Source organism: Coturnix japonica, chromosome 3, assembly GCF_054131305.1.
Source record: "Coturnix japonica strain WE chromosome 3, WE-NBRP24, whole genome shotgun sequence".
NCBI classification, from domain to species: domain Eukaryota; kingdom Metazoa; phylum Chordata; class Aves; order Galliformes; family Phasianidae; genus Coturnix; species Coturnix japonica.
Window position 1 is genome coordinate 11,627,932 of NC_140665.1, and position 23,974 is coordinate 11,651,905.

Genomic DNA, 23,974 nt, shown 5'->3' on the forward strand with positions numbered 1-23,974 from the left:
CTCGTAGGGCGCTGCCGCCTCCACAGCCGCCCCTCACGCCGTTCCTCCGCGTTATGATCGCACCGGCAGCCGGCGGCGTGAAGGGAAGCGGCGTCTCCCGGCGCCGGTTGGCCGCGAGGAGCGTTTGCTAACTGATAAATAACCGCCGGTGCCGATCACTCCATAGGGAGCATGCGGGGGTAGCCCCGGTCGCAGCCCCCCTCGCACCGCCCTTCGCCCGGCCTCGGCGCTCGCAGCGGAGCTGGCTTCAGGCGGCCCGAAGATGTTCAGCTGGCTGGGCAATGACGACCGCAGGAGGAAAGACCCCGAGGTGTTCCAGACGGTCAGCGAGGGTCTGAAGAAGCTCTACAAAACCAAACTGCTGCCTCTGGAGGAACACTACAAGTTCCACGAGTTTCACTCGCCGGCTTTGGAGGATGCTGACTTCGACAACAAGCCCATGGTGCTGCTGGTGGGGCAGTACTCCACAGGGAAGACCACCTTCATCAGGTAACATCTCCTGCTCCCCTCTCGGTGTCCGTGGTGCCAGACAGCAGCTCCCAGGCTGAGCTCCAGCAGTACGGTGACAGAGAGGCTGGGATAAAACACCAACGTGGCAAATAGAGCTCAGGGCAGGGCATTAGCAGGGAGAGGTGAGTCATTTGTAGCATTTTTGCTCAGTCAAAGCGTGGAGTGCTCAGAAAGCCTCCCAAAGGGCACCGCTATGACTGCTCAGGTCAGGGTAGACCTTAATTTCCACTAGGGGACTCATTCTTTCCGTCTTATCATAGTGTTTGAGTGGTAGGGCAGCCGCGGGCCTAGAAGTTAGGGTGGGTTCTTGGGTTTGCAATGCTCTGTGCCTCACCTTGGTGGTGTTCTGTGCTGTACCCAGAGGCAACCCGCAGAGCATAGTGTGTGCTTATGTGTGTGTGTGTGTGTGCGTGCGTGAGAGGCTTAACCAGTCATAAGGGCTCCAAAATCTAGTCCTGTTACAGTGCATCCTGCTGCAGTACCAAGAGAAGCACATTCATTCCTAACTGCAAAGGAGAGCCGTTGCCAACAGCAGGCTTGATGTGAAACCTGCAAGGAAAGGGTTAAATTTTTCCAGCTGGACTTTGTTGCAGAGATCTCTGTTCAGAGGCTGCTAGTTCAGCTCGCAGCAGCCTTTCTCTTGGGATCATAGCTGAAGCTGTGCTGTCTGCATTTCCTACGTGATTCATGAGCTTAGCATTAAATTCCGGCATTACTCTGGTGTGGCTGTGTTGAAATCTGTGGAATTACCCCAGTGTAAATCTGGACAGAGGCCGCGCGAGCAGCCAGGCCTTTGTTCTATCAGTATGAATTGGTGGAGGAGGGAGCTGTGCAGAGTAGAAAGGAGTGAATTAAATTGACTGTGCCTCTCCAGGAGTGACCTTGAGAAATGCAGGGTGTTTGTGTGTTGTAGTATTCGTGCTAGTAATGCAGAAGCCAAGAACAGAATGTATTGTCAGGCATGCACCTGGCAAGTAAGATTTAACAGTGGAAAAAGCCTTTCTCAAGTGAGTAGGTCAGGTAGATGATAAAGAGATGGGAATGACACTGAGAAGCATTTGGCATGTGGTTGGAATGGGCCTTGCTCTTCTGAAAAATGAGAGGCTGACTTGTAAAGGACAACTGTCTGATTCCGTCCCAGATCTTTGTTCTGTGACTTCCCACCAGATGCATTTGAGAGGCTCTTTCTACCTTCCCAGTTACTGATGCCTCAGTGCAGAACTTTCCTGCAATGTGAGGATGCTGCTGGCTATGAAACTAGAGTATCTCTTCCTAATGCTTATCTGGATCACCAGCATCAGCTCTTCTCTGCAGTCTCACCTGGGTACTGTGGCTGGCAGTCATTCCTGCCTTTGCTCAATTGTGTTCTTTCTTCTGTAAGCTTGAGCTCCTTCTGTGCAAGTCCTCATGCTTAAAGCATGTTCTATGCAAAAGGAAGAGATGAGCCTTCTCTTCTGTGGGAAAACAGAACCCCCCCCCCCCCCACCCCTTAGGTCAGCAAGACGATCTGAACCTTTCTTCAACCAGCACATTTCATACTGATGTCCTCTTCTCTCAGCCCTCTTAGCAGAAATCTAGGATGAGCTAGAAAGCAGAAGTTTCTCTATTTAAAATTGCATGAGAAGGTGGAAGTTGAACTGTTGGAGAACCTGTGGGTCTCTTGCAGTAAGAGAACTCCAGTATGCTTCCAACCAAACAAAGGCAGGAGGTGCCAGGAAACTGTGCTGCTTGTAATAGGCTTCCAGTGTGAGCTTGCAGGCACTGATAGTTAGAGAACTGGGACAAGCACTGGATTAGCTTCCAGTTATTGTGGGAAGGTGAGTGGGAGCTAGCAAGAGAGCAGGGCAGAATTAAAGGGGAGGGAGAAGTAGAAGGAGAAACGACTATTATGTCTTGGCGGTAGCATGGAACACGATGTGTCCAAAACAACAAATTTGTTCACCTACCTTGTAGATAATTTGCCTCCTTCTCTTTGTTCCTATTGAGATAATGCTCAGTAAAGCAAAGAAGAAATAGAAAGCTCTGAAGGAAAAATAAAAGATGGAATATCTCTGAAGAGAGCACCCAGTGTCTTGAAGTGAAACTGCTGTCTTATCAGAAAGCAAAAGCAAAGCAGTCAAGGTCACAGAAGTGTTCCTAGAGGAGGAGTGAGGTGAGCTCTGTGGGTCAAAGTCAACAAAGCAAGATGAAAGCACTGGCTGGACCATGCTATTCTCTCTTGCTTTCAGAAACCTAGAGAACTGGACCCTTCTCTTGCTGTGCAAAAAAAAATGCAGCATCACTGAGTGACTTCTGTATTCCTGCTTCCTACTGCAACTTCTTTCCTCACTCCAATTTCTGTCTGCATCCATTTGGCTTTCTGCAGGGCTGGGATCTGAAAGACCTGAATGCTGGAGGCGAGGCACCACCTCTACCTGTGACCAACAGCCACAGCAGTTAACTTCCTTAGGACAGGAGGATGCTGCATCTGATGTTATTGCTTTTAATGTTTCCTGTAAGAGGATGGGAAAGCAGGATAGAACATTACTCTCCTAATTAACTTAGATTATGTGGTCTTTTCTAAAAATAATCCTGGCTTCTGTCCAGCCATCCTGTTAATAAAATAAACAAGCCAGCCAGAGTCCTACTGACTGTCACCATGGCTTGCTTTTCTGGTGTAGCCACCGTTTCCCCTAACAGCTAATCATTTACATGTACTGGCCTCTCTGGACCACTTGTCACAAGCTATGCCAGGCAGCCCTTCTGTGACCTCCCCCTGCGGCCCTGAACCTTTCATCTCTGCCTCCACCAGGCAGTTCTCACCATTTCCTCCTACTGCCCTCCTTCCCTTTCCTCATCCTCTCCAGCCTGCATCACCTCTGCTGCCACAGCATCCTGCGGGGCTTCTGCATGACTCATCACTAGCAAATGGCTCCCTCCCCCACATCCTGTGAGGCATTCCTGCCTGGAAAGCCTGGGATCTCCTTGCCTGGCTCCTATACCACGCCATACCTGGTCAGACCAGCCCTGCCCTTCTGCAGTTTTTCTGCCCTTATCGTCTTCACTAGGACAGCTCTGAAAGGCAGCAGGCAATGCAGTGTTCTTAACCAGATACCAACTCCACACACTTGTCCAAGAAGTGGATAGGCCAGAAATAAATGTTCAGCTTTTGCCTGGTGCTTTCTGCAGGCTTTCCAACCTGGTATGAGGTCACTCCCCAGGTCCTGGAAGGTGTCCAGTAGCTCAGCACACTGTTCTAATAGGGGAAATAGCCTTAAAGCTGCTGCTTCCTAGCAGTTCATGTCTCCCACAGCTATTGTTTGCTCTCTCTCTCTCAGAAAGCCCTACAGATTTAACAAATGCATGTGTTCATCTTTCCTCTGTTGCTTGTGTCACTGCCTTGCAAAAGCCTCCCCCCACCCCCAGACAAGTGTCAATAAATCCTCTTTGTATTTGTCCTGTGTGCAGTGAATCAGTTCTGCAGCCACCCTGCTGCACCATGTCTCCAAATCTTCCCGAGAAGCTTTACTTAGAATACAGTGCAAATCTTCATCTCTCTGTTCTCACACTGCTTGCTGCGCATTAAGTCAATTAACATCATCTCATAATTTCTTCTCCGTGAGAGGGCTTTTGTTGGAGATTTTTGTTCTGTCTCTTACAAGAAATAAACACTGAAGTGCTTTGAAACTTCAGTTTAGTGGAGCTGTGATAAAATGCTTTCAAGCAGCCCGGCTGGATGAGGAATGTTGTTATAACACAGAGGGTTTTTGCTTAGGCTTTCTTAGAAGATTTGCCTATAAACAACAAACAAAAAGCCCAGGGTTTGTTGTGTTCCCTTGGCACTTTGAGTGCTATCATATTGCATGCACACCTCAAACCAATATAAAAGAAGCACGTTATCGTCTCAGCAATGCTGAGATCTGGCACTGGGGGTAAGATCTGCTTCTAAATGCACCTCATTTGTTTCACGTGGCTATTAATATTACTTTTTCTTTCATCTCTAGCATTTGCAAGGGGAGAGCTCAAGGTTTTATTGCTGTAAGTGCAGTGAATGCCTGTTTTTGTATCAGTCTTAAATATTTAATGTCAGAACAAAAGCAAAGTACAAAGCCTGAGCAGAAGAAAGCCAGTAGCAGTGACTAGCACGGCAGAGATGTCCATCAGGTTATAACACTTTGTTCTGCCATCCAAGAGACCTAAGCTTAGTTTCCAGCGTCTGGCTAAGTGGCTTCTGACCTAGCGAGCAGTTGTTTCAAGTGTGAAGAGCTTTCCAAGGAACTCAGCCAAGCATGTTTGCATCACAGCACCCTTGGATGGGGGGGGGGGGTGGGGGAAAGTGGCTTCTCCTTCAAACTAGAGTAGTTACAACAGCTGCCAGGAGGGCATGTTGTGATTATCAGTAAGGGAGTTGGCACTCTGCATTAGCTGCCAACTGACTCTGTTAAGCAATGACCCACTTATATAGGGAAGTTTGAAGAACCCCCACGTAGGCTTTATATAGGGCATACCCTTCTCAGTATAAGGAGGTAGAAGGGCTATTTCCTTCCCTTTCTGAAGTATTTCAGTTTTATGGGAAGAAACAAATTCTGTTTCACCTCAGAGCTGATCCCAATAGAAGCTGTTATTTCTGGTAACCATATTGTAAGCACAGTACTTTGAAACTGCTTTGGGAAGGAAAGGCAACACATGATAATGTGTCAATAAAGGGATGGTCAACTACTGGGGGAATTATGGGCATCACTGCTCCAGTTGTTCTGGCTGCAACCATTCTCTTCATTAACGCACATCAAGTCAGAGATGACTTGCAATTTGTCGTGACCATGTACTTGCTTATGTTTAGATCCATTTGCTTTAGTCTCCCCCATTGGGAAATGAAGGTGCATTTGCTGACACTATGTCAATAAAAAAGAGCCCTCATGCTTGTAGTGCCTCACATAAGAACTTATTCTCTCAAGACTTATTCACTCAAGACTCACTTGTGTGAACTAGTGCTAGTTCTTATCTCAGACATTAAAAGTCCCCACCTCTTCCTTCCTCTTTTTTTTTTCCACCCCATGAGTCTATTTTTAACATTACTGTGGTTCAGTGTTTATCCTTTTGTTTCATCATAAAAACTTGATTAAAGCAACCGAAGAGGAAGTGCCAGCATCTACTGTCAATAAGCAACACAATACTGTACTAACTTCCATAGCCTGACAGTTATATATTCCTCATATAACAGCCCAGAGCTTGTCACCAGGCCAGGTGGCCCAATGTCATGCCATACAGAGGGCTGAACTAGTTCTAGCTCCCTCTTACAAGCAATACAGACAAAACAGTCTCAGTTCTTGGCACAGAGAGATGTGTTTTCTGTACCTGTACGCACAAAGACAGCCTTGCTTCCAGTGATGCCATTTGGCTCCTTTATAAACCAAAAGAAACTGTCTCATGCACACACCATTGTCCCATCGTGAATTTTGCAAGTGAAGTCAGAATGTGCTGCCAGGGTCCTATTCAAAGTCCCATAGGCCTACAGGTGACTTATCTTTCCCTGATACTTGCTAAGCTGTACTTTCAGAGTGGCTGTCAGAAGCTTAAGAAATAATAAGGAATGCCTTGCTTTACTGTGCCATTTAGCTTGGTAACAAATACTCAGACATACTCTGCCACCCACGTGCTTAGTGCTCAATATGCTTGAATGGTTTATATAGCAGACTTGTTACTGCACTGCAGAAGCACACGGGAAGGGAAACTGAAGAGTTTAAGAGCCAAGTACAGAAGAAGCTGGCATTTAAGTGACTGATTTGAACTGGGGGCTAAGCACATTAGTTGGATGAGCCTGCTGAAATGAGCTGCAGTGAAGTAATTGATATTGGCACCAAAGGCCAGTAAGGTTTCAGGATTAACTCTGTGATAGCAGCGTGCTGCTGTCTTCACTTTGCTGTGCTAAATCTGTTCCAAATGTCTTAAGGATTAAAATATACAAAATGATCAAAACATGATAAAAATCTCTTGCTTGCTTGCTGTATGATCTTTTTTTTTTTAAATTTTTTATTAAATCCACCTGAAATGCAGAGGCCTTAAATGTGGAGATCCCAAGTAGGAAAACTATTGCAGCATTAATCAAATGATAGAGTGACAGTACTAGAAATAGACTTGGAAGGATTCATGCTCTTGAGCTACATGATTTCACTGGGATCTCCAGCACAACTTACTTAGGACATAGACAGCTCATGTCTCATGCCCGCACCCTGTTTTTTTTCACCTATAGGTACCTGCTGGAGCAGGATTTCCCGGGAATGAGGATTGGACCAGAGCCTACAACTGACTCCTTTATAGCTGTTATGCAAGGAGATGTGGAAGGAATTGTTCCTGGAAACGCACTGGTGGTGGATCCCAAAAAACCATTCAGGAAACTCAATGCCTTTGGCAATGCCTTTTTGAACAGGTCAGTACTCAAGAACTTATTTGCTCTAGAGTATAAAGCTAGAACGTAATGAGCAGCATAGCTAGCAATTTAAAGGGATAAGGTATGACACTTCTCTTCCATCCTTCCTCACCACTCCCATCCACATGGCTGATGCAGAGCCATTCCAGTCCTACCACATACACATCAGTCACTCACTGAAGGGCAAATTAATAAAGTCAGGTGGGTCAAACCTTCATTTTACTTGAACAAACAAAACAAAGAACAAAGAACGGCCTGTCATACTCATGCTGTAGGAGTCTAGACATAAATTCTCATTATACTTCACTTACCCTTGCTTTATTATTCCTTGCTACTTCTGAGCAACCCCTAATGTCACTGGGGCAGAACTGGCACAATATTCCCATCTCTGCTTTCTTGCCCAGCTGACCCCCTCCATTTTTTTTGTGTTACTCAGATGTCCCTCCATTCTGAGGCCTTATACATACAGCCTCACATATTGATAAGAAGCTGAGAAGATACTATTTTACTGTATGAAACTGTCTTGAGATGGCGGGGCTTTAAACAGCAGCTCTGGGACACCAGGACTGTAACCTTTCCATTCCCTAAATGTGCTCCAGCTATCCTGAGTTTTGGATTTAGGCCTTGCAGGAAGCTAGCAGCACACACCCATATCCTAGATGAGCACAAACTGTACTCCACCAGGCAGATGGGAACAAACTGTCCTACTACGCCCATCATCAGCACTTTCCATGTTACCACAGGGTGGGAGACATTGCAGACATGGCAGCTACTCAGCCAAACAACCAGGAAAGATGGACTTTGACTCCATTTCAGACTTCCAGGCTTTGAGAGTGTCGAGTTGTAGACTGCAGCATCTCCTATCAGCACTATCCATGGGCATGCTGGTGTAGGCTGAAGTGTGACAGGCAAGGGAAGGAGAAGCTTGATTAGGAGAAGCTCACATACATCAGCGTGGTCCTCTGTCAGACAGACTTGATATGTTTCAAGATCTTACAGAACCCAGAACATCCACACCTGGCTGGACAGGTCAGGTAGCTGCTCATGCCCTACCTACATGGGAAGGTGCCTTGTGAGAATAACAAGCTTCCTGTCTAAAGAACAGAGATGGTGTCATGGTTTTATGGTTATCGGTATTCCACATCATAACATCATGTAGTGTACTGGTGAATTAAAGTGTTAATGCCCCCAGTACTACGTGATGTTATGATGTGGAATACCGATAACCATAAAACCATGACAGATAGTAAATGAAGAGGTTGTCATCCAAAAGAGCTCTGCTAATAGCCAGTAGCAGCCTCAACGGCTGACAGCCTACTGCAGAAGAGAAGCACTATTAAAAGTAGCAAAGCCAGGCATAGAGGGCAAAGACCAAGCTCACCTGGGCTGACTGGCATGTTCCAAATACAATTTGCTTTTAATACAGCGAGGTATCTCTGCTGTTGCTAAGTGTCCGTTAGCCTAGTTCACTGCATCATGCTGTGTGTGGTATTACTCTCTCCTCCCATTCTTCTTCTGGGAAGGAAGCATCAAGCATGTGCCTGTTTGGACAGGAGGGCAGAGAGGCACAGCAGTGATTCAGCAGCAGCTGAGGTGCTGTAATGTTGGCAATGCAGAGAGTAGTCAAGACAGCTAATTAACCTCCTTCCTGAGAACAGATTTTAAAAAGAGATTACTGGACTAGCAGAAGATGATGCACTAAAGGGGAATAGCTCAACAGTATGAACATCACAGTGCTGAAGATGCAGATGGTAATGCCCAGCCAATTAGGCAACTGAGCATAACCAAGAAAACTCACAGAAGGCTGGAAATGTAGCTGATGTAAGTGTACAGCCACTGGGCTTAATCAAGCCACCCATGCTTATTTGTGTCATAGACCCTTCTTCTCTGCAAGAGACAGTGCAGAGATGTCTCTGCCTTGGTGTGTGCTAAGGCACTGCCCTCAGGTAGGAAGCTGTGAGTTGGAAAGGAAAAGGCAGCTCTGCAGTACTCTCCATGTACCAGGTACTTCTTGAGTATCAAGAGTGGGGCTTGTTTTCCTCTCTCCAACTCTGCTGGCAGTACCCCAGCTTTGGAGGGATCCCAGCAGAGAGATTACAGGCAGCACCTCAGTATCAGGAGGGCTTATTTGGCACCAAGAGCTTGGCATAAAATCAAGAATCTTGGCCATTACTTTCATATCATTTTGGCTTGATCAATGGTTGCAAGATTCCTCCCACCTCCTGAAATCTGTCTTGGGAAGCTTAAGTAAGAGGTGCCTTTTTGTTATCAACAGAAGACATTGTGAGTAGTAGGTTCCATTTTCAAACCCATGCTCTATGCATAAAGGTAGTAAAAGTCCAATTTGGCATTACATTCTTTCCACTTTGTGTGGTTCAGGACAGAACTAAATCGTACTCCCTGAGGTACTGCAGTTCTGCTGGGACAACAGGAAGGCAGCATCCTTAACAACCTTGCCACAGAGCCAGAAAGCACTTATTCATGTTGGCCCCTAACCTTCTATCTAAAATTTCCTGTGGAATACTTTCCCTGGAGAAACTGATGGAAAATCCCCTTGCCTGAGCCATTTAAATGTGAGACTGCAAGAAATGCTTAGGGCTGTAACAATGGAGAACAAACCGTGGCTGGCAGGAAAGAGAATAACATGACCTCCTGAGCAGATTTGTTCTCTGCTGCTACACCTGGCACACAACAGGAGAGCCAAGCTATCTCCCCTGTTATACATGAGGTGTTATGCATTCATTTAAAAACATTTCTGTAGTCACCTGCCAGGCTGTGGGCAGAGGAAAGAGGTAGAAATATTTGGGCTGAAAATCCTGACAGCTTAGGCTTGAAGACGCTTATCTAACCCATGGTGATTTACTCATCAGAAAAAGATTGGGAATAAAGATGAGGCATAGTCTGCAGGTGTTCATAGCTGTGGGACTTCATGAGAATCAGCTATTCATCAGAGGCTCTATCTGCCTTGACTGCATGTAGTGGCTTTTGTTGCAGCCCTGGTCCTTTATGAGGTTCTGCATATTCCCGCAGTAACATTTTTTTATGCATCAGCATCTCACCACCCTATTAATACACATACGTACGCACACATTTAAAACTGCCTGGAATGCCATTGTAAAAAGGCTATCTGCGAAATGCAACCAGGAACCATGTAGACAGATAGGATTTTGCTTTGTTTTGCTGTTAACAGCAACTGAAACAGAAGAGCTGCAGCCCTCTAAGAACAGGCACAAGGTACTCTTGTTAGCTAGTGATTAGTGTAGATGGTGAACAGCTAAGTGGAGAAGAATTACACATGCAAGATAGAAAGCATAATCCATCCACTCTCTTCATCACTGACAAGGCTGTGGCTGGAAAACCACATCAGCTTGGGGCATTATGCCTGAAAAAATATGTGGAACAATCTGAGAGGAATTGAAAGGAAAACTGGAAAGGTCTTTGGTAATTTAGAAAATGAACTAGAACAGCAGCTAGAAAGAACGAGTCTTTCAAAAATCTGGTTTTCTCTAGAGGAAACACTAAAGGGAGACGCAATGACAACAGGGGGTCTGTTGCCAGAAATGAGAGAATATAAACCATTTTCCATGTCTAAGCTTTTAAGTTTACAGCATTGTTGATTTAAATGAAGAGTAGCTCCAAACATCAACTGAAAACTTGTTTTAAGGGAGATCAGAGCCTTCACTTTCCCATGCTGCCTGTAATGTTCAACACATCATAAGAACCTTTCAGTTTTATTTTAAACATATATTTTTGCACAGGTTTGTATGTGCCCAGCTACCTAATCCTGTGTTAGAGAGCATCAGTGTCATTGATACACCAGGAATCCTTTCCGGAGAAAAGCAGAGAATTAGCAGAGGTAAGTGCCAGGTTCAGTTCTCTTCAAATGATAATAATTTAAACCAAATGACCTGTATTAGTTTCCTCTCATGCTGTACATATTCTAGACAGAACAACTAGCAGGGGCCTCTCAGAGATGTTGTACAACTACTAATGTCCCTTCAGCTTGATTTGCTATTCGCTAAAGACAATTTGAATACTATCTAGGAAGGTTGCTGACGGTGTCAGTAATGTCTGTATCAGTCCACTGTTCCCCAGCAGAGCAGATTTCCATCAGAAAGTGTCCGTCAACCAACATCTATGTATGTTGCAGAAGCAGTTTCTTTCAGGCTTCTTAAATCTAGGCTGGACTGGTTGAGGTGCACATTTGGATTTGAGAAGACCAGTTCTCCTTCACTCTGCCTATTAACAGTGCACAAGTAAGTTCCAGCAGCACAGTCTCTACACAAAGTACTGAGACTTCTGCCGTGTTTCAGTTTTTTTATCCCATAAGATTTCTGATGATTCAACTTTATAACTCTCTCTCTTACACTGAAATTGCTCTTGGAAACTTCCTTTCCACTTTTCACTGAGGAACTACTTTGCACAGACCCAGTTGTTACTCATTTCACTGCCATCTTCTGCTACAAGGACCTCAGCTAACATCATTAATGCTGTAAAGGACAGATAGAGTTAGTTGAAGATTTATATTAAGCCTTTCCAGAATGAGTCTTAGCACTGCTAAAGGATGTTGAATTCCTTCCAAGCAGTCTACAAACGGTAGCAAAATACACGTACCTTCATCAGGTTAAAAAACATGCTATACAAGCATTCCTTCCTTCAAGCAGAAAGTGCCTTAGAGTAGAGTGAAACAAAAGCTTAAGCTACGTAGTGTAAACATTTTTCAGACAAAAAACAAAGCCAACAACAGAACAACACTAAAAATGCTCACTTCTCTTCTGGAACTATCATTGTGATGAACATTTGCTTAGAATAAAACACTTTCGTTCTTAAAAATAATGTGAGTCAAAAGTGAGCCCTTTTAAAGCAGAAAAAAAGCTTTCCTTAACCTCTTTCCCATATCTTTCCCTCATCACTTCAAGTCCTGACATACATTGCAAGATTTTCCATCTCTTTCTGTTACTAAAAATATCCTTCTGCAAAATGTACTGGCACTTCTTGCTCCTTGTTTTGCAGATTTTCTCCACCAGCCTCCCAGTGGACCTTGGTGTCCCATTCCTATAACTAGGCTAAGTGTATGCCAGCAATGCCAGAGCACACAGTGCAACACTGTTAAGTGCACTTTGCCCCAAGCCAGCAAACACCTCCCCAATCATCTGGGAGAAACTGAAAGTACAGGTTGTTTGGGATCTCACTACTTAGTCACTGTAGACCCAGGACAGCTGGTCACGTGAGCCACATCACTTGGTTTGTCAATAGCTACAGGGCATGTACCTCATCCAGTTTAGATCAGCATAACTTTGTTGACGTTGGAGGAACTTGAATGATTTCTGTCTGCAGGGTACACAGCTCAGGGAGCAAGAGGAGTCAGGACAGGGCTGAAGTGTTTATGTTTAGGAAGGGCTGCTGCCAGACATTGGCTTATGGGAAGCCAATGTTTGAAAGGGAATGCTCACCTCCTGGTTCTCGTGGCAGAGAAACAGGAAAAAGTGGTGAGGCTGGTGCCTTCACCACCAAGCTTGCAAGCCAGCTGCCATGATTAGCAGGTTGGTTTTGGAGGCAGGCAGAGCAACGATGCAGTTTCTAGGCAAAAAAACAAGGCAGTGCCAAAACTGCTTATACAACAAAATACTTCTGCCTTTCTGTACTTTTCCAGCCTGCTGAGCTCTCACTTGGGAATGAAGCAGAAGCTGGGAGAGGTTTCCCCAGAGAATTTCCAGTTCTTTAACTGCTGAAACAGGGTAGTTCTGCTTACCCCCATCATTTGCCGATACTATGTCTTCTGACCCTCAGACCAGGGCACCACTGAGAATCAGGGAAGGGGAATGGGTAGTGTAGCAGCTTTTTGAGATAAATTTGAGGGGGAAATCACAGATGCAAAAGATGGGGCTGGCATTCCTGGCCTACCCATCCTGTCTGTACCAGCAGCATTTCCTCTTGATGGGAATATCAAAAGTCTGTCTTTATTTTGTTTTTTTCCCCCTATCAGCAGCAAGCATATTAACTAAACCATGTAGTGCCAACTTAGCAATCCATCAGGGCTCATCATATGTACTGTCAGATCCATATTTCAGGGACCAGGAGAAACTGTGCTTCAAGGAATGATTCAGGGGCCCAAAACCAGGTTCTGAAACTTCTCATCCATCTGAACTTTTAAATTCACTGCCTGCTGAAGTAGGCCTGTCAAGCAGGAAAGGTTGATGTAGTCTGTCCTATCTGAAGTCCACGTCCCCTAGGCATGCAGTGAAATCACCAGCACTTGATACAATTGCTGCTACATTTAGACTTTGGTTAAAAACAAATGAAATAATAAGTATAGTCTGCGCTGATCTGTTATGATCAGCTCTGACTTGTGGACTCCTCTGTCGCAAGTGTGTGGTTACCAGGTGCCTAGGATATACAGGTTTCATTTAAAAGCCTGGTGAGAAGTATTCCCAAAGCATCCTGCCCACTATTTTCTGTACTGTTCTTACTTGGAATGCAGCCATTTCTCCTCTGGTCTTTTTCCTAACTGTCATGTGTAAAGAATTACTCACCACGCTTCTCCATCCCTCACTCTGCATCTTTTTTTAAAATTATTTTTAATTTATTACTTTTTATTTACTGTGTCCAGCTAAGCATCACACAGCAACAGACTGCTGTATTTGTACCAAAGCAGCACAGTATCAGCTGCTTTGACAGTCTGGTAACAGTGTGGATACTATCCATTTGCAAAGCACTGTGCACATGTTGCATGATAGGCCAGCACCTGCAACAAGGGAAGATGAGAGAAGGTGGAACTGTAGTGAAGTAGACAGAGACAAAGAGGACAACCACAGATGAGGTCATGTAGTAAAGCAGAGCCAAGATAAAAGCTAGGACTTGCTCGTAATTTATCATTTGGTGTAGTCTGCTCTTGACACCTAGTAGCAACTCATGCATTTCAGTAGCAGTGCATCCCTGGACAATGAGCCTTACACACTCCACTGTCTCAACCTGCACATGCACAGAGCTAAGCAAATTCAGATCTGCTAAGTTCAGCAATGCTATAGCCAAGTAGCATTTGACCCCTATTTCAGGGTCATGCTTCCTGAATACATGCTGAACACTTGCTTCATCTTCATCTGATGTATGTCACCTCTTCCCTTTCCTCTTTAGCAATGAACACAAGGTCATAGCAAGGAGATGAGTATCATTCCTCATCAGCTTTCTTTCCAGTATGCACTATTCTACTCTTCCACCCTGTTCTACTCAGCTGGCTGCAGTGCAGCCAAGGCTTCCCATAGCCAAGGGAAAAACATGCTAGCCTTGCTTGCTATGCTGGGAAGGGAAGGAGAAGCAAGGACCTAGTGACCAGAAGCTTCAGTACTTGAAATTGTTAGTTACTCCTGAAAGTGAAAAGAAAAATGATAGGGGAATCAGTTTTAGGCTCTTGACTGAATTTCAAACAGCTGTGCTTGTAAGAGAATGGCAGACACCAAGAGAATCAATATTCCACCCGCTTCATTAAATGTTTAAGGTACAATAGCAATAAGAAAATATCTTTTTCCAAAGAGTTTTTGTCACGTGTTTTGACAACAATATGTCACACTATCTAAGCATCTAAAAAAAAGAGACATTTTATATGCTTGCTGTAACAGTTTCCTGCCATTATGTTTGCTTGCATTTTGTATTTCACTCACTTGAGAGGTCTGAAGGGCAACAGTTAATTGTGACTTCCCAATTCACTACCATTATTGCGGTGCAATAGCCACTCTGCCAAGCTTCCTCTAAAAACAAAGCCAAAGAGCAGAGAACCTGTACAGTTTAAGCCCCTTTTATTTGTAGAAATATTTGATGATGTCATAAGCCTGGCTAACTCTTCTGACCCAAAAGCAGAAAGCAAACAAACAAACAAAAACACCAAAAATCAAGTTTATGGGTTTTTTTGTTTGTTTTTAGGAAAGGCAATTCTTAATTCTGATGGCCACTACAGTTCTGACTCTTAAGCATGAACTCTCCCAAGATTCACCCATCCAAGGCTGGATGGGGCCGTGAGCAGCCTGGTCTAAAGGGAGGTGTACCTGCCTATAGCAGGGGTTGGAACTACATAATCTGAAAGGCCCCTTTCAATGCAAACCATTCTATGGTTCTGTGTTTCAAAGTATGTTTATTGGAAGAGCTCAGTTTGTGTTTGGACACTATAGTGAAAAACTTCTTGGAACTTCTGTCCATGCATCAGTGTTGCTCTTGAAAGCTTGGCCTGGATTCAGATACCTTCTGAAGTCTCAAAGTCTTGCTATGGACTGTTTTGAGAATTGGCCAAGTTTCCAGGAAATACACAATCTATCTGCCACAAATGACAAAGATATAAACATGTAACAAGTAGAAAGGAAAAACTCCGCTGTGTGTACATAGAAGCTGAACAGGCTGTTGTAAGGAGACTTGGCTCTGGACAGTACTTCCATCGGTTTTACTTCACCTGAACTGAACTTTGTTTCCAGTGACATGTAGTAAGAATTTTATCAGGCTCCCAGTCTCTTCCCAGCTACGAAACCATCGCACTAAACAACATGAAAGCAAAGGGCCATGGTGTGCCACTCTGGGTACTCATTCATCTATATGTTAGCATTACAAATCTGACACCAACCTGTCTTTCCTAGCTGAGAACACTATGCAGATTTGTTGTGGAGAGCTGAGTCCCCTTTACCTTTGCTATGGAAGCCTTTAAGTTTCCAAAACCCATGTAACATTTCCATGTTACTTTTCCTTCCTTTACAGCCATTTGCCACGATCAGGTGATGCCTGTCCCTCCCCTCTGCTGCATTCTTCTCTAGTGTAGATTGCCTGCTTGTTTAGCCTGCTTGGGAGCCTCCCTGAAGTGCTTTCAGGAGGGCATTGCTGTCACCAGTTTAGAATCGGCCCCAAAACTCTCTTTTTCACTTTAAAAATATAGATGAAGTAATCATCTGTCTGAAAGAGGCACTCATCTGCCAGATCTGCTCCCTCTCTTGGTAGCCAGTGTTTGCTGTTCTGACTGCCTTGTCTTCTGCTATGCTGTCTTCAGGCACTTGACACACAGTGCCAACCTGTCTGTTGACAGATAGGGATGGGCTGTGATCCTGGTAGGTTTTTGTTCTGTAGATAACACTGGTTTTAACAGGATGGTGTGAAAAGAGCTTCCACTGGCTAAAACTGAGCAAGAAGGAGGTGAACAACGAAAAGGAGCTTCCCAGTGTAAAACGTTTCTAACAGCAAGCTCTAAAATAACTGCTACAGAGCAGGAGCATTGTGTCCCACCTGACTGCAAGCACAGGGTCTGTGGCCACAATACATCCAGTAGGTTGTGCTCACTATCAGACAAAAGCAAACAAACCAGAAGCAAAAAACAGCCAGTGTAGCTAGATGGTAAGAGATGCTGAACCACTGCATGCACCCTCACTGGCTTCAATACATTACAGTCTTATAGGCAGATTTTATGCAGTCTCAGGTATCATCCGTCTTCTCACAGTCAGCATAAAGACTGTGTCATGCTTGGTCTGACTTGACAAGAAGTAGTTGCATAATCCTGCCGTATCTTAACTAAATATGTCCTGCCAGGTATACTGGGAGCTCACAGATAAGTATTCGTTAAGCTACAGTCTGCTTTAGGGAGTCTGGATGGCAAGATGTTTGCAAGATCATTTCCTCCATAGGCTGAATTTACTGACAGCCCTGCTAGCTTGTCAGCTTTGTGTTAAATCTATTGAGTGCTTCTCATGCTGCCAGAAGGAAATCTGTCCCCGTGGAAAAAAAAAAAAATAAATAAAAGCAACAAAAATCTAATAGAAGGACATCATCATATTCATCTTGGCTGCTTTCTTAAAGTGCTGTATGGTTGGGATTCATTTTCTGTCTGTGTTCTGATCTGTTCTTCTTTCACAGCCTTATCTGGAAGTTGTGAAAGAATCCACATCAGTAATAGCAGACTGTTTAAAATAGGCATGTTTTTCAATAGAAACACAGCCAGGAATCACTGGAGAGAAAATGTTCCCTTTCACATTTGTCTGACTGTCCCTGTAATAATAGTTTTACTTGTACGCAGCTTTGGCAGATGGCTTTGCAAATGCCCTGTAGCTTTACAATAAACTGTGCTACGATGTGTGGATAGCTTCACTCATCAGTGAAACACTGCCAAATCTGGCTGCTTTTGTGAGAGCCCTTAGCAACCCTCCACAACACTAAGATAGGGTGTAAAGAAACAACACGTTATTGTGGAATGAGCAAGGAGGACACTTCAGACCGAGAACACCTAATATGAGACTAGGTCAAGATCAGTTTTTGCTGTAATCTCATACTGAAATAAAGTGACAGAAGAACCTGTGAGATAAAAGACCAGTAAAGAGAATGTTGAAGCAAGGCTACATTTAATTATGGAATAAGCTTTGTGTGTTTTCAGGTGTGGAACACCTCCAGCTCTGGAAGAGGTTAGACAAAGCATCCCGAGTTCTCTACGCTGTAGAAAGGTCCTCTAAAGGACCTCTAAAAATGAGCTCTGAACTAAATAATGAAATATTAATTTCATTTTATTTTCTTTAATATCTACGCTAATAGCTTTCCCTTAAGAGTTCTGTACCCTGTCACCCTGCTATTCAAATGCTTTAATAGTGATCTGCTCTTTTATATGCTAAAAGCAAAACTAACAAGTCAACCCTGTGAATTTCCTGTGGGAATTCTCTGGGCATGTATGTGGGAAAACACCATCACAGAGCTGTCAGTGACTCCAAGTCAACAACTGTCAATAGAGGTCTGTCCCACTGTCCTTTCCTTGTGTCACACTATATGTTAAGGAAAAGTACACACAATATTTTTCCTCTTCTCCAAATAATTCTGTCACTTAGAAATGTACACCATAGTTTTCATGCTATTTCCATACAGGAAAGTAAGGAAAGGTGTAATCAGCACTTGGTAGAATTGCACACAGAGAAATATTTCTCAGCGCATACAGAGCCCCAATGAGTGTGGCATGTGAGAGGAGCATGTGGATCGGGGTTTTGTCTCAGCACAGGTTGTAATTCAGCCCATGTTGTTGTGAGTGCTCTGAAACATCACCTGGTGTTACTCCAGGGCTTTGTTCTCTCTTTAGTGAAGTACAGCCATCAGTAGGTTATCTTCCAACACAGAAAAATGCCGGAAAAGATAGACACTGCTAATTGATCTGTAGATGTAATGAAATCACAGGGATGTTTTAGACACGTGGTACATTACCATAGCAGCAGGGAGTGTACCAAGATCCCAGCAGGTATTAAATCCCTTTTCCTATTGCATAGGACTTTTTTTGACTGTGAATAGGAAATAGAAATGACGACCAGGCTTCATTGTACATCTCTATTCTTCTTCCATCCCTTGCAGGTTATGACTTTGCTGCTGTATTGGAGTGGTTTGCAGAGCGGGTTGACCGCATCATTCTCCTTTTCGATGCGCACAAGCTGGACATCTCTGATGAATTCTCGGAGGTCATCAAAGCCCTGAAGAACCACGAGGACAAGATGAGAGTTGTTCTCAACAAAGCTGACCAGATAGAGACCCAGCAACTGATGAGGGTGTACGGTGCACTCATGTGGTCCCTGGGAAAGATTGTCAACACTCCAGAGGTCATCAGAGTCTATATTGGCTCCTTCTGGTCCCATCCGTTGCTCATCCCTGACAACCGCAAGTTGTTTGAGGCAGAGGAGCAGGACCTGTTCAGGGATATCCAGAGCCTTCCCCGCAACGCAGCCCTAAGGAAGCTGAATGATCTCATCAAGCGGGCACGGCTGGCCAAGGTGAGTGCTGGCGTAAAGGAGCCCAGGCATTCGGTTTGGGCCATCTATGGTATGCACAGTATGGGGAAGTGGTTTTGGTCAGTTTAGCTCACACAGCTGCTGGATCCTGCCTCTTTTTTTTTTTTTCCCCATCCTCTTATTTCACTCACTCAGAGGCCTTGCATAATTGTCCTACGCACTTTGAGGAAGAGCCGACTGTCTGTGCTTGGTTCATCAGTCATAACAGGCCTGAGTAAAGAGTCAAAGAAGGGTCAAAGAAGGAAGCTCTTGGGGAAACGTAGAATGCAGCTGGACTGTGCTAGCAAATTGGGAATATAATTTTCAATTATTTTCAAATACAATATGTTGGAATCACACACCAAAGGAAGTTGGAGTCTGTAGGTCTTTTGCCTTAAGGAGATAAGCCTGGCTTAGATGGATGCAGAAGAGGTGGAGACTGACAAGAATGGCAGATAAGCCTGCCACAAGCATGGGAAAAGTAACTATTATAGGCACTGCCAGAAGTTCCATCTCTTATTAATTAAAAGAAGATGGATGAAGTTATTCAAAATACTGAGAAGGAAAAAACTTCTCACATTATTCAACAACAACAACAAATAATATTTTATTTGAAATCCACTGTTGTTAATCACTTCTGTTGGGGAAAGTGGAATTGATTCTGCCTTCCAGAGGGACCAGTGCCAACAAGAAGCATAACACAAACTTAGTTTTATGAAAATAGTTGTTCTAGGTCTGTACATTCCTCACATACAAAGTGCACAATATCAAAGTGTCGTGCAAGTCAAAGACTCATTCATGGTAAAACATTAAACAGAGTCTAGAAAGCTTCAAAACCTGTATGTTTGGTTTGGGCTGGGAAGTGGCTGTTCCCTGAGAGGCCTGCGCAGTAAAAGTAAAACACATTCCCAGAAAGTGGCTGTATTACTCTCTGAATACCCAAGACTTCTACACTGCCCTCACCTTATCTCTACACAGCCAGAGAGCACAGCTGAGCAGCTCTCAGCACTGGAGTGATAAGCAGCAGGTAGATGCAAAAGGAGGAGCTAAGCTTCTTCAGGATGGGATGATGTGGGTTGACTCCTAGGCACACATACTGTCCTCTGGGAAAGAAAATTTGTGGTGCATTCTTTAGTATGTCTTTTTCATCTGTGTCATTTAATGCTCTTCAGGTCCATGCCTACATCATCAGTTCCCTAAAGAAGGAAATGCCCTCAGTGTTTGGGAAAGACAATAAAAAGAAAGAGCTTATTAACAACTTGGGAGAAATTTATGCCCGCATTGAACGGGAACATCAGATCTCACCAGGAGACTTCCCTAATCTGAGAAAGATGCAGGTAAGTCGTGGCATCCTGTCCTGAGCATTGGACACACAGGGAAAGGGTGTTAGAGTAACTACAGGGAATAGGACAGAAACCACAATGCAGACCTTGATTATTGTTGCCTATGCAAAAGGCCTGCTGCAGTCTTTTTGCACATCAAGCTCACATGAAGCTACTGCTACCTTAATTTCTGAAGTCTTTGCCTAAGTAGCAAAATGGATAAAGAATCCATTTTGAAAATGGATTAAGAAAGAAATGGTTGAAATCCCGTGTTGTCAGTTTTTAATTCCAGGTTCAGTTTTCAGATTCTCCAGGCCTAAGAATAGTGCTAATCTGTATGGATATATATATACATTTCCTCAGGAGCTGTATTTTATTTTTTCTTCCACTTCACTCTGGTTCTAGCAAGACCTAGGAAGGAAGCAGTGAAAACTTAAAGCCCCATATCTATTTTAAGCAATGAAGCAAATTTGCTCAGCTGCTGAGCTAATACCTGACCCAGTGTTCCTCCAAGTGAAAGACTTGGAGGACCTTGGATCAGAGCCTTGTATTGTATAATTGAACAATGCAGGGCATGGCTGCATTGGTGTGTGGCTTCAATCCAAGCAGAAACCTCTTCACAGTTACTAGCTGTTGAAGTCATTACTGGCTCCCTGTGGAAGACACAGCAGCTGCTCATCTTTTTAATAGAACAGTATATTTTCCATAAGTTCTTGAGAATACCCCTAAGTTCTATAGAATATACCCAATAGAAGATCCCATTCACTGCTTGTTAAAATATACAATTAAATGTTCTAAAGTAGCTTTGCCATTCCAGTAGGAGTGAATACATTGGATTTAATGATTAGCAGGTAAAAGATAAAGCTGTATGTTGTTTTCCCATTCTTAAGAGAGAGGTTTCTGCAGTCCCTGCTCAAATCACTTTTGCTTAGCTGTGAAAATTACCGAAATTGAGCTATGCTGTGAAGATTTACCGTCTTCATGGCATCTGAGAGATGCACAGCTTGATAACAAAGGATTTACCAGTAAAATAGTCTTTTGCCAAAGTGACACCTCCTTCCCAGAGTGCAGGAGGAGAGGGAATGCAGAGCACCAGCTGGAAAACATAGCAAGAACTGCACAGTTTGCCTTGAACAGTTTGCTCCTCAAGTAGAGTTTAAAAAGGAAGTCTTATTTTATGTTCTTACTGCCATCATCAAGGCCTTTGGGTAAGCCCCGGTCTTCTCTGTACCGTATCAGCCCCTGTGTTAGCTAGGAAGATTATTCTCTGCAGGGCTTTAAAAGGATGTAAGAGCAAGACCGGTGAGGGAAACCCTGGCACATGCCGAGGAGCAGGACTGTTGGAGGAGGGAGTGCTATGCTCCCTGCTCTTCCTCTATTCAAGGAGTTTTTGAGCCAACCTGCAGATAGGGAGTGGACTCTTCACTGTTAGTACCCTGAGCACAGCCATGTCACTCACCTCTTGCTTCGTTGTCCTGCTTTAAGGATCAGTTGCAGGCCCAGGATTTTAGCAAGTTCCAGCCTCTGAAGAGCAAGCTGCTGGAGACTGTGGAAGACATGCTGGCTAATGACATCGCCCAGCTCATGGTGCTGGTACGCCAGGAGGAATCACAGCGGCCTACCCAGATGGTGAAGGGAGGAGCCTTCGAGGGCACCCTGCATGGTCCATTTGGCCACGGCTATGGTGAAGGCGCTGGCGAAGGGATCGATGATGCTGAGTGGGTGGTGGCCAGAGACAAGCCCATGTATGATGAAATCTTCTACACACTGTCACCTGTCGATGGTAAAATAACTGGTGCCAATGCAAAGAAGGAGATGGTAAGGTCTAAGCTGCCTAACACAGTGCTGGGCAAGATCTGGAAACTGGCTGACATCGACAAAGATGGCATGCTGGATGATGAGGAGTTTGCCTTGGCAAATCATCTCATTAAAGTCAAGTTGGAGGGTCATGAGCTGCCAAACGAGCTCCCTTCCCATCTCCTCCCTCCATCCAAAAGGAAAATAACAGAATGAAAGGAAGGTTGCAGGGGACAGGGAAATGGAGGGGAGAAATATCTAGAGAAATGTTTACTTAAATTATACCTTTAGATGTGAGATTGCCTTTCAATGTATACCTATTCTGCTGTATGAAGAAAAAAAAAACAAAACCTAAAGCGGAGCAAAAGTCCAAATCTTCATGATAATATGCAATTAATTCTTCCAGTGTAATGTCCCTGATTTCTAATGTGTAGTATGTAAACGTGGAGGTTAAGGAAGGATCTTGAAATTAGAAGAAATTGAGTAGCAACAATAGAAGGAAAACAGGCTTCATCTTCTCAGAGTAAGCGCTAATAGAAATCTGGTAGTTACCAGTGCCACTCCTGAGCTTTGGCCACACATTGTGTTCTTTACTGGTTTTGCAGACCTCAGGAGGCTGAGATTCTTGACGTGAAGAAGAAATCACAGAAAGATCTCCAAGCTGTTGACCAAATTAAGGAATACCTCCTAGTTAATAAGAAATACCAAATTCTAAGTCCCTCAGTTAAAAATTTTAGGAATCTGGTTCACTGTTAGATGCAAGTCCTTAACATAATAATAATAATAAAAAAAGAAACAGCTCTGAACTGTGCATCTGGAGTTCCTCGTTATTGACTGTGGAATAGGCACTAAGAATTCCCAAGCACCTCTGCCTCCTATTCATTCTCTGGGGGAGATTGTTTTTCCCAAGTTTGGCCAAGGAAACAACCATCCCAAAGGAAACAGAAGGAAGGGACACTAGAGGCAGACTCTGATTTTAGGTGGGCTGGAAGGGAAGAACACCCAGGCTCTCTGATCAGAAGTGCATTGTGTTTTCTCCTTCAAACACCTTTAAACAGTGGTGGTATCCATCATTCCTGTGAAGTGATACATTTACTGTCATTGTGTGTGGTGAAAGTTGCTAGGTCCTATTCTTACTGTAAAGCCAAGAACGCAGCACTGTCACGTAGATGGTCTGTCTTAAGAGCGGAGAACACAAAGCAGAGCTTGTTCCACTGTCTGTGCCCCCACAAATATAACCTAGATGTTGACAGCCTTCACCTACCTTCCTCCTCACCGCACAGTAATACTCAAAGCCCTCCAGAACCTCCACCCTGAGCCAAGAGACCTTCCTCTTTTTAATGCTCTATAAAATTTCTGTTTTCAATACTTGATTTTGACAGAAATCCCTTGATTTCCTATTTTATCCCTTCCCCCAAGACACACACACTCACACATGCACTCTTTTGGGTTTTATTGTTGCTTTAAAGCAGCATTTTGTTCCAGCTCCTGTTGTCACTTTATATAAGCTGAGTTCCTACTGTGATAAAAAAAAAAACAACAAGACAAGTATAACTTATTTTATATCTGTGTTCATATTATATAGAGAAATATATTGTGTATGTAGGATGTGCTTATTGCATTACATTTATCACTTGTCTTAAAAATGAATGCATTAACCTTTTTTTGTACCCTGGTCCTAAAACATTATTAAAAAGAAAGGCTAGATCTGTCTATTTCTTTACACGGCAAACTTAAATACAGAAATCAGTTTAGTCTTCACAACTATATGCAACAACAGAATGAGTAAATCACCACATTCCCGAACACTCATGTGCTGGTCCGCCGTGCTGGACTCGTGCACTGCTGAATGACTGGCTAACATCGGGAGCAGTGTCTCTTTCCTGGCATCAGCACCACATCAGGAGCCCCTGCTCTTTGCATCTGTGCTGGGACACAGACACAGCAGTTACAGCAGTACTAACAACTCAGCCAGGACAGGTCAAGCACACAAAACGAAACTGCAGCGCTGCTCTTTCAACATGTACTCAAAGCCACTTGATCTGTCAGAGCGGAACTTCCCTGGTGTTGAAGGGGAAAACCAGTGAAAGCAGCTTCGTGACAAACATTTACTAGATGATTGCTTTGTGATTCAACAGCAGTGCAGGAGAAACAGCTCTTACAGGAGGGATCAAGGCAGCAAC

General features: G+C 44.0%; 1 protein-coding gene and 1 long non-coding RNA gene across 2 annotated transcripts; both read left to right on the forward strand.

Moving 5' to 3' along the window:
* Positions 1-10: 10 nt before the first annotated feature.
* On the forward strand, positions 11-23,496 carry EHD3 (EH domain containing 3). The gene is made up of 6 exons (XM_015856847.2): positions 11-489; positions 6,740-6,916; positions 10,675-10,772; positions 18,263-18,675; positions 19,845-20,009; positions 21,480-23,496. Exons 1-6 carry the CDS (start codon positions 263-265, stop codon positions 22,005-22,007), a joined length of 1,608 nt encoding a protein of 535 aa, XP_015712333.1. The 5' UTR covers positions 11-262; the 3' UTR covers positions 22,008-23,496.
* LOC146761285 (uncharacterized) lies at positions 498-6,619 on the forward strand. Its single transcript, XR_014944473.1, has 2 exons — positions 498-2,662; positions 2,876-6,619. It is a non-coding gene; the product is annotated as an uncharacterized LOC146761285 (long non-coding RNA).
* Positions 23,497-23,974: the final 478 nt, after the last annotated feature.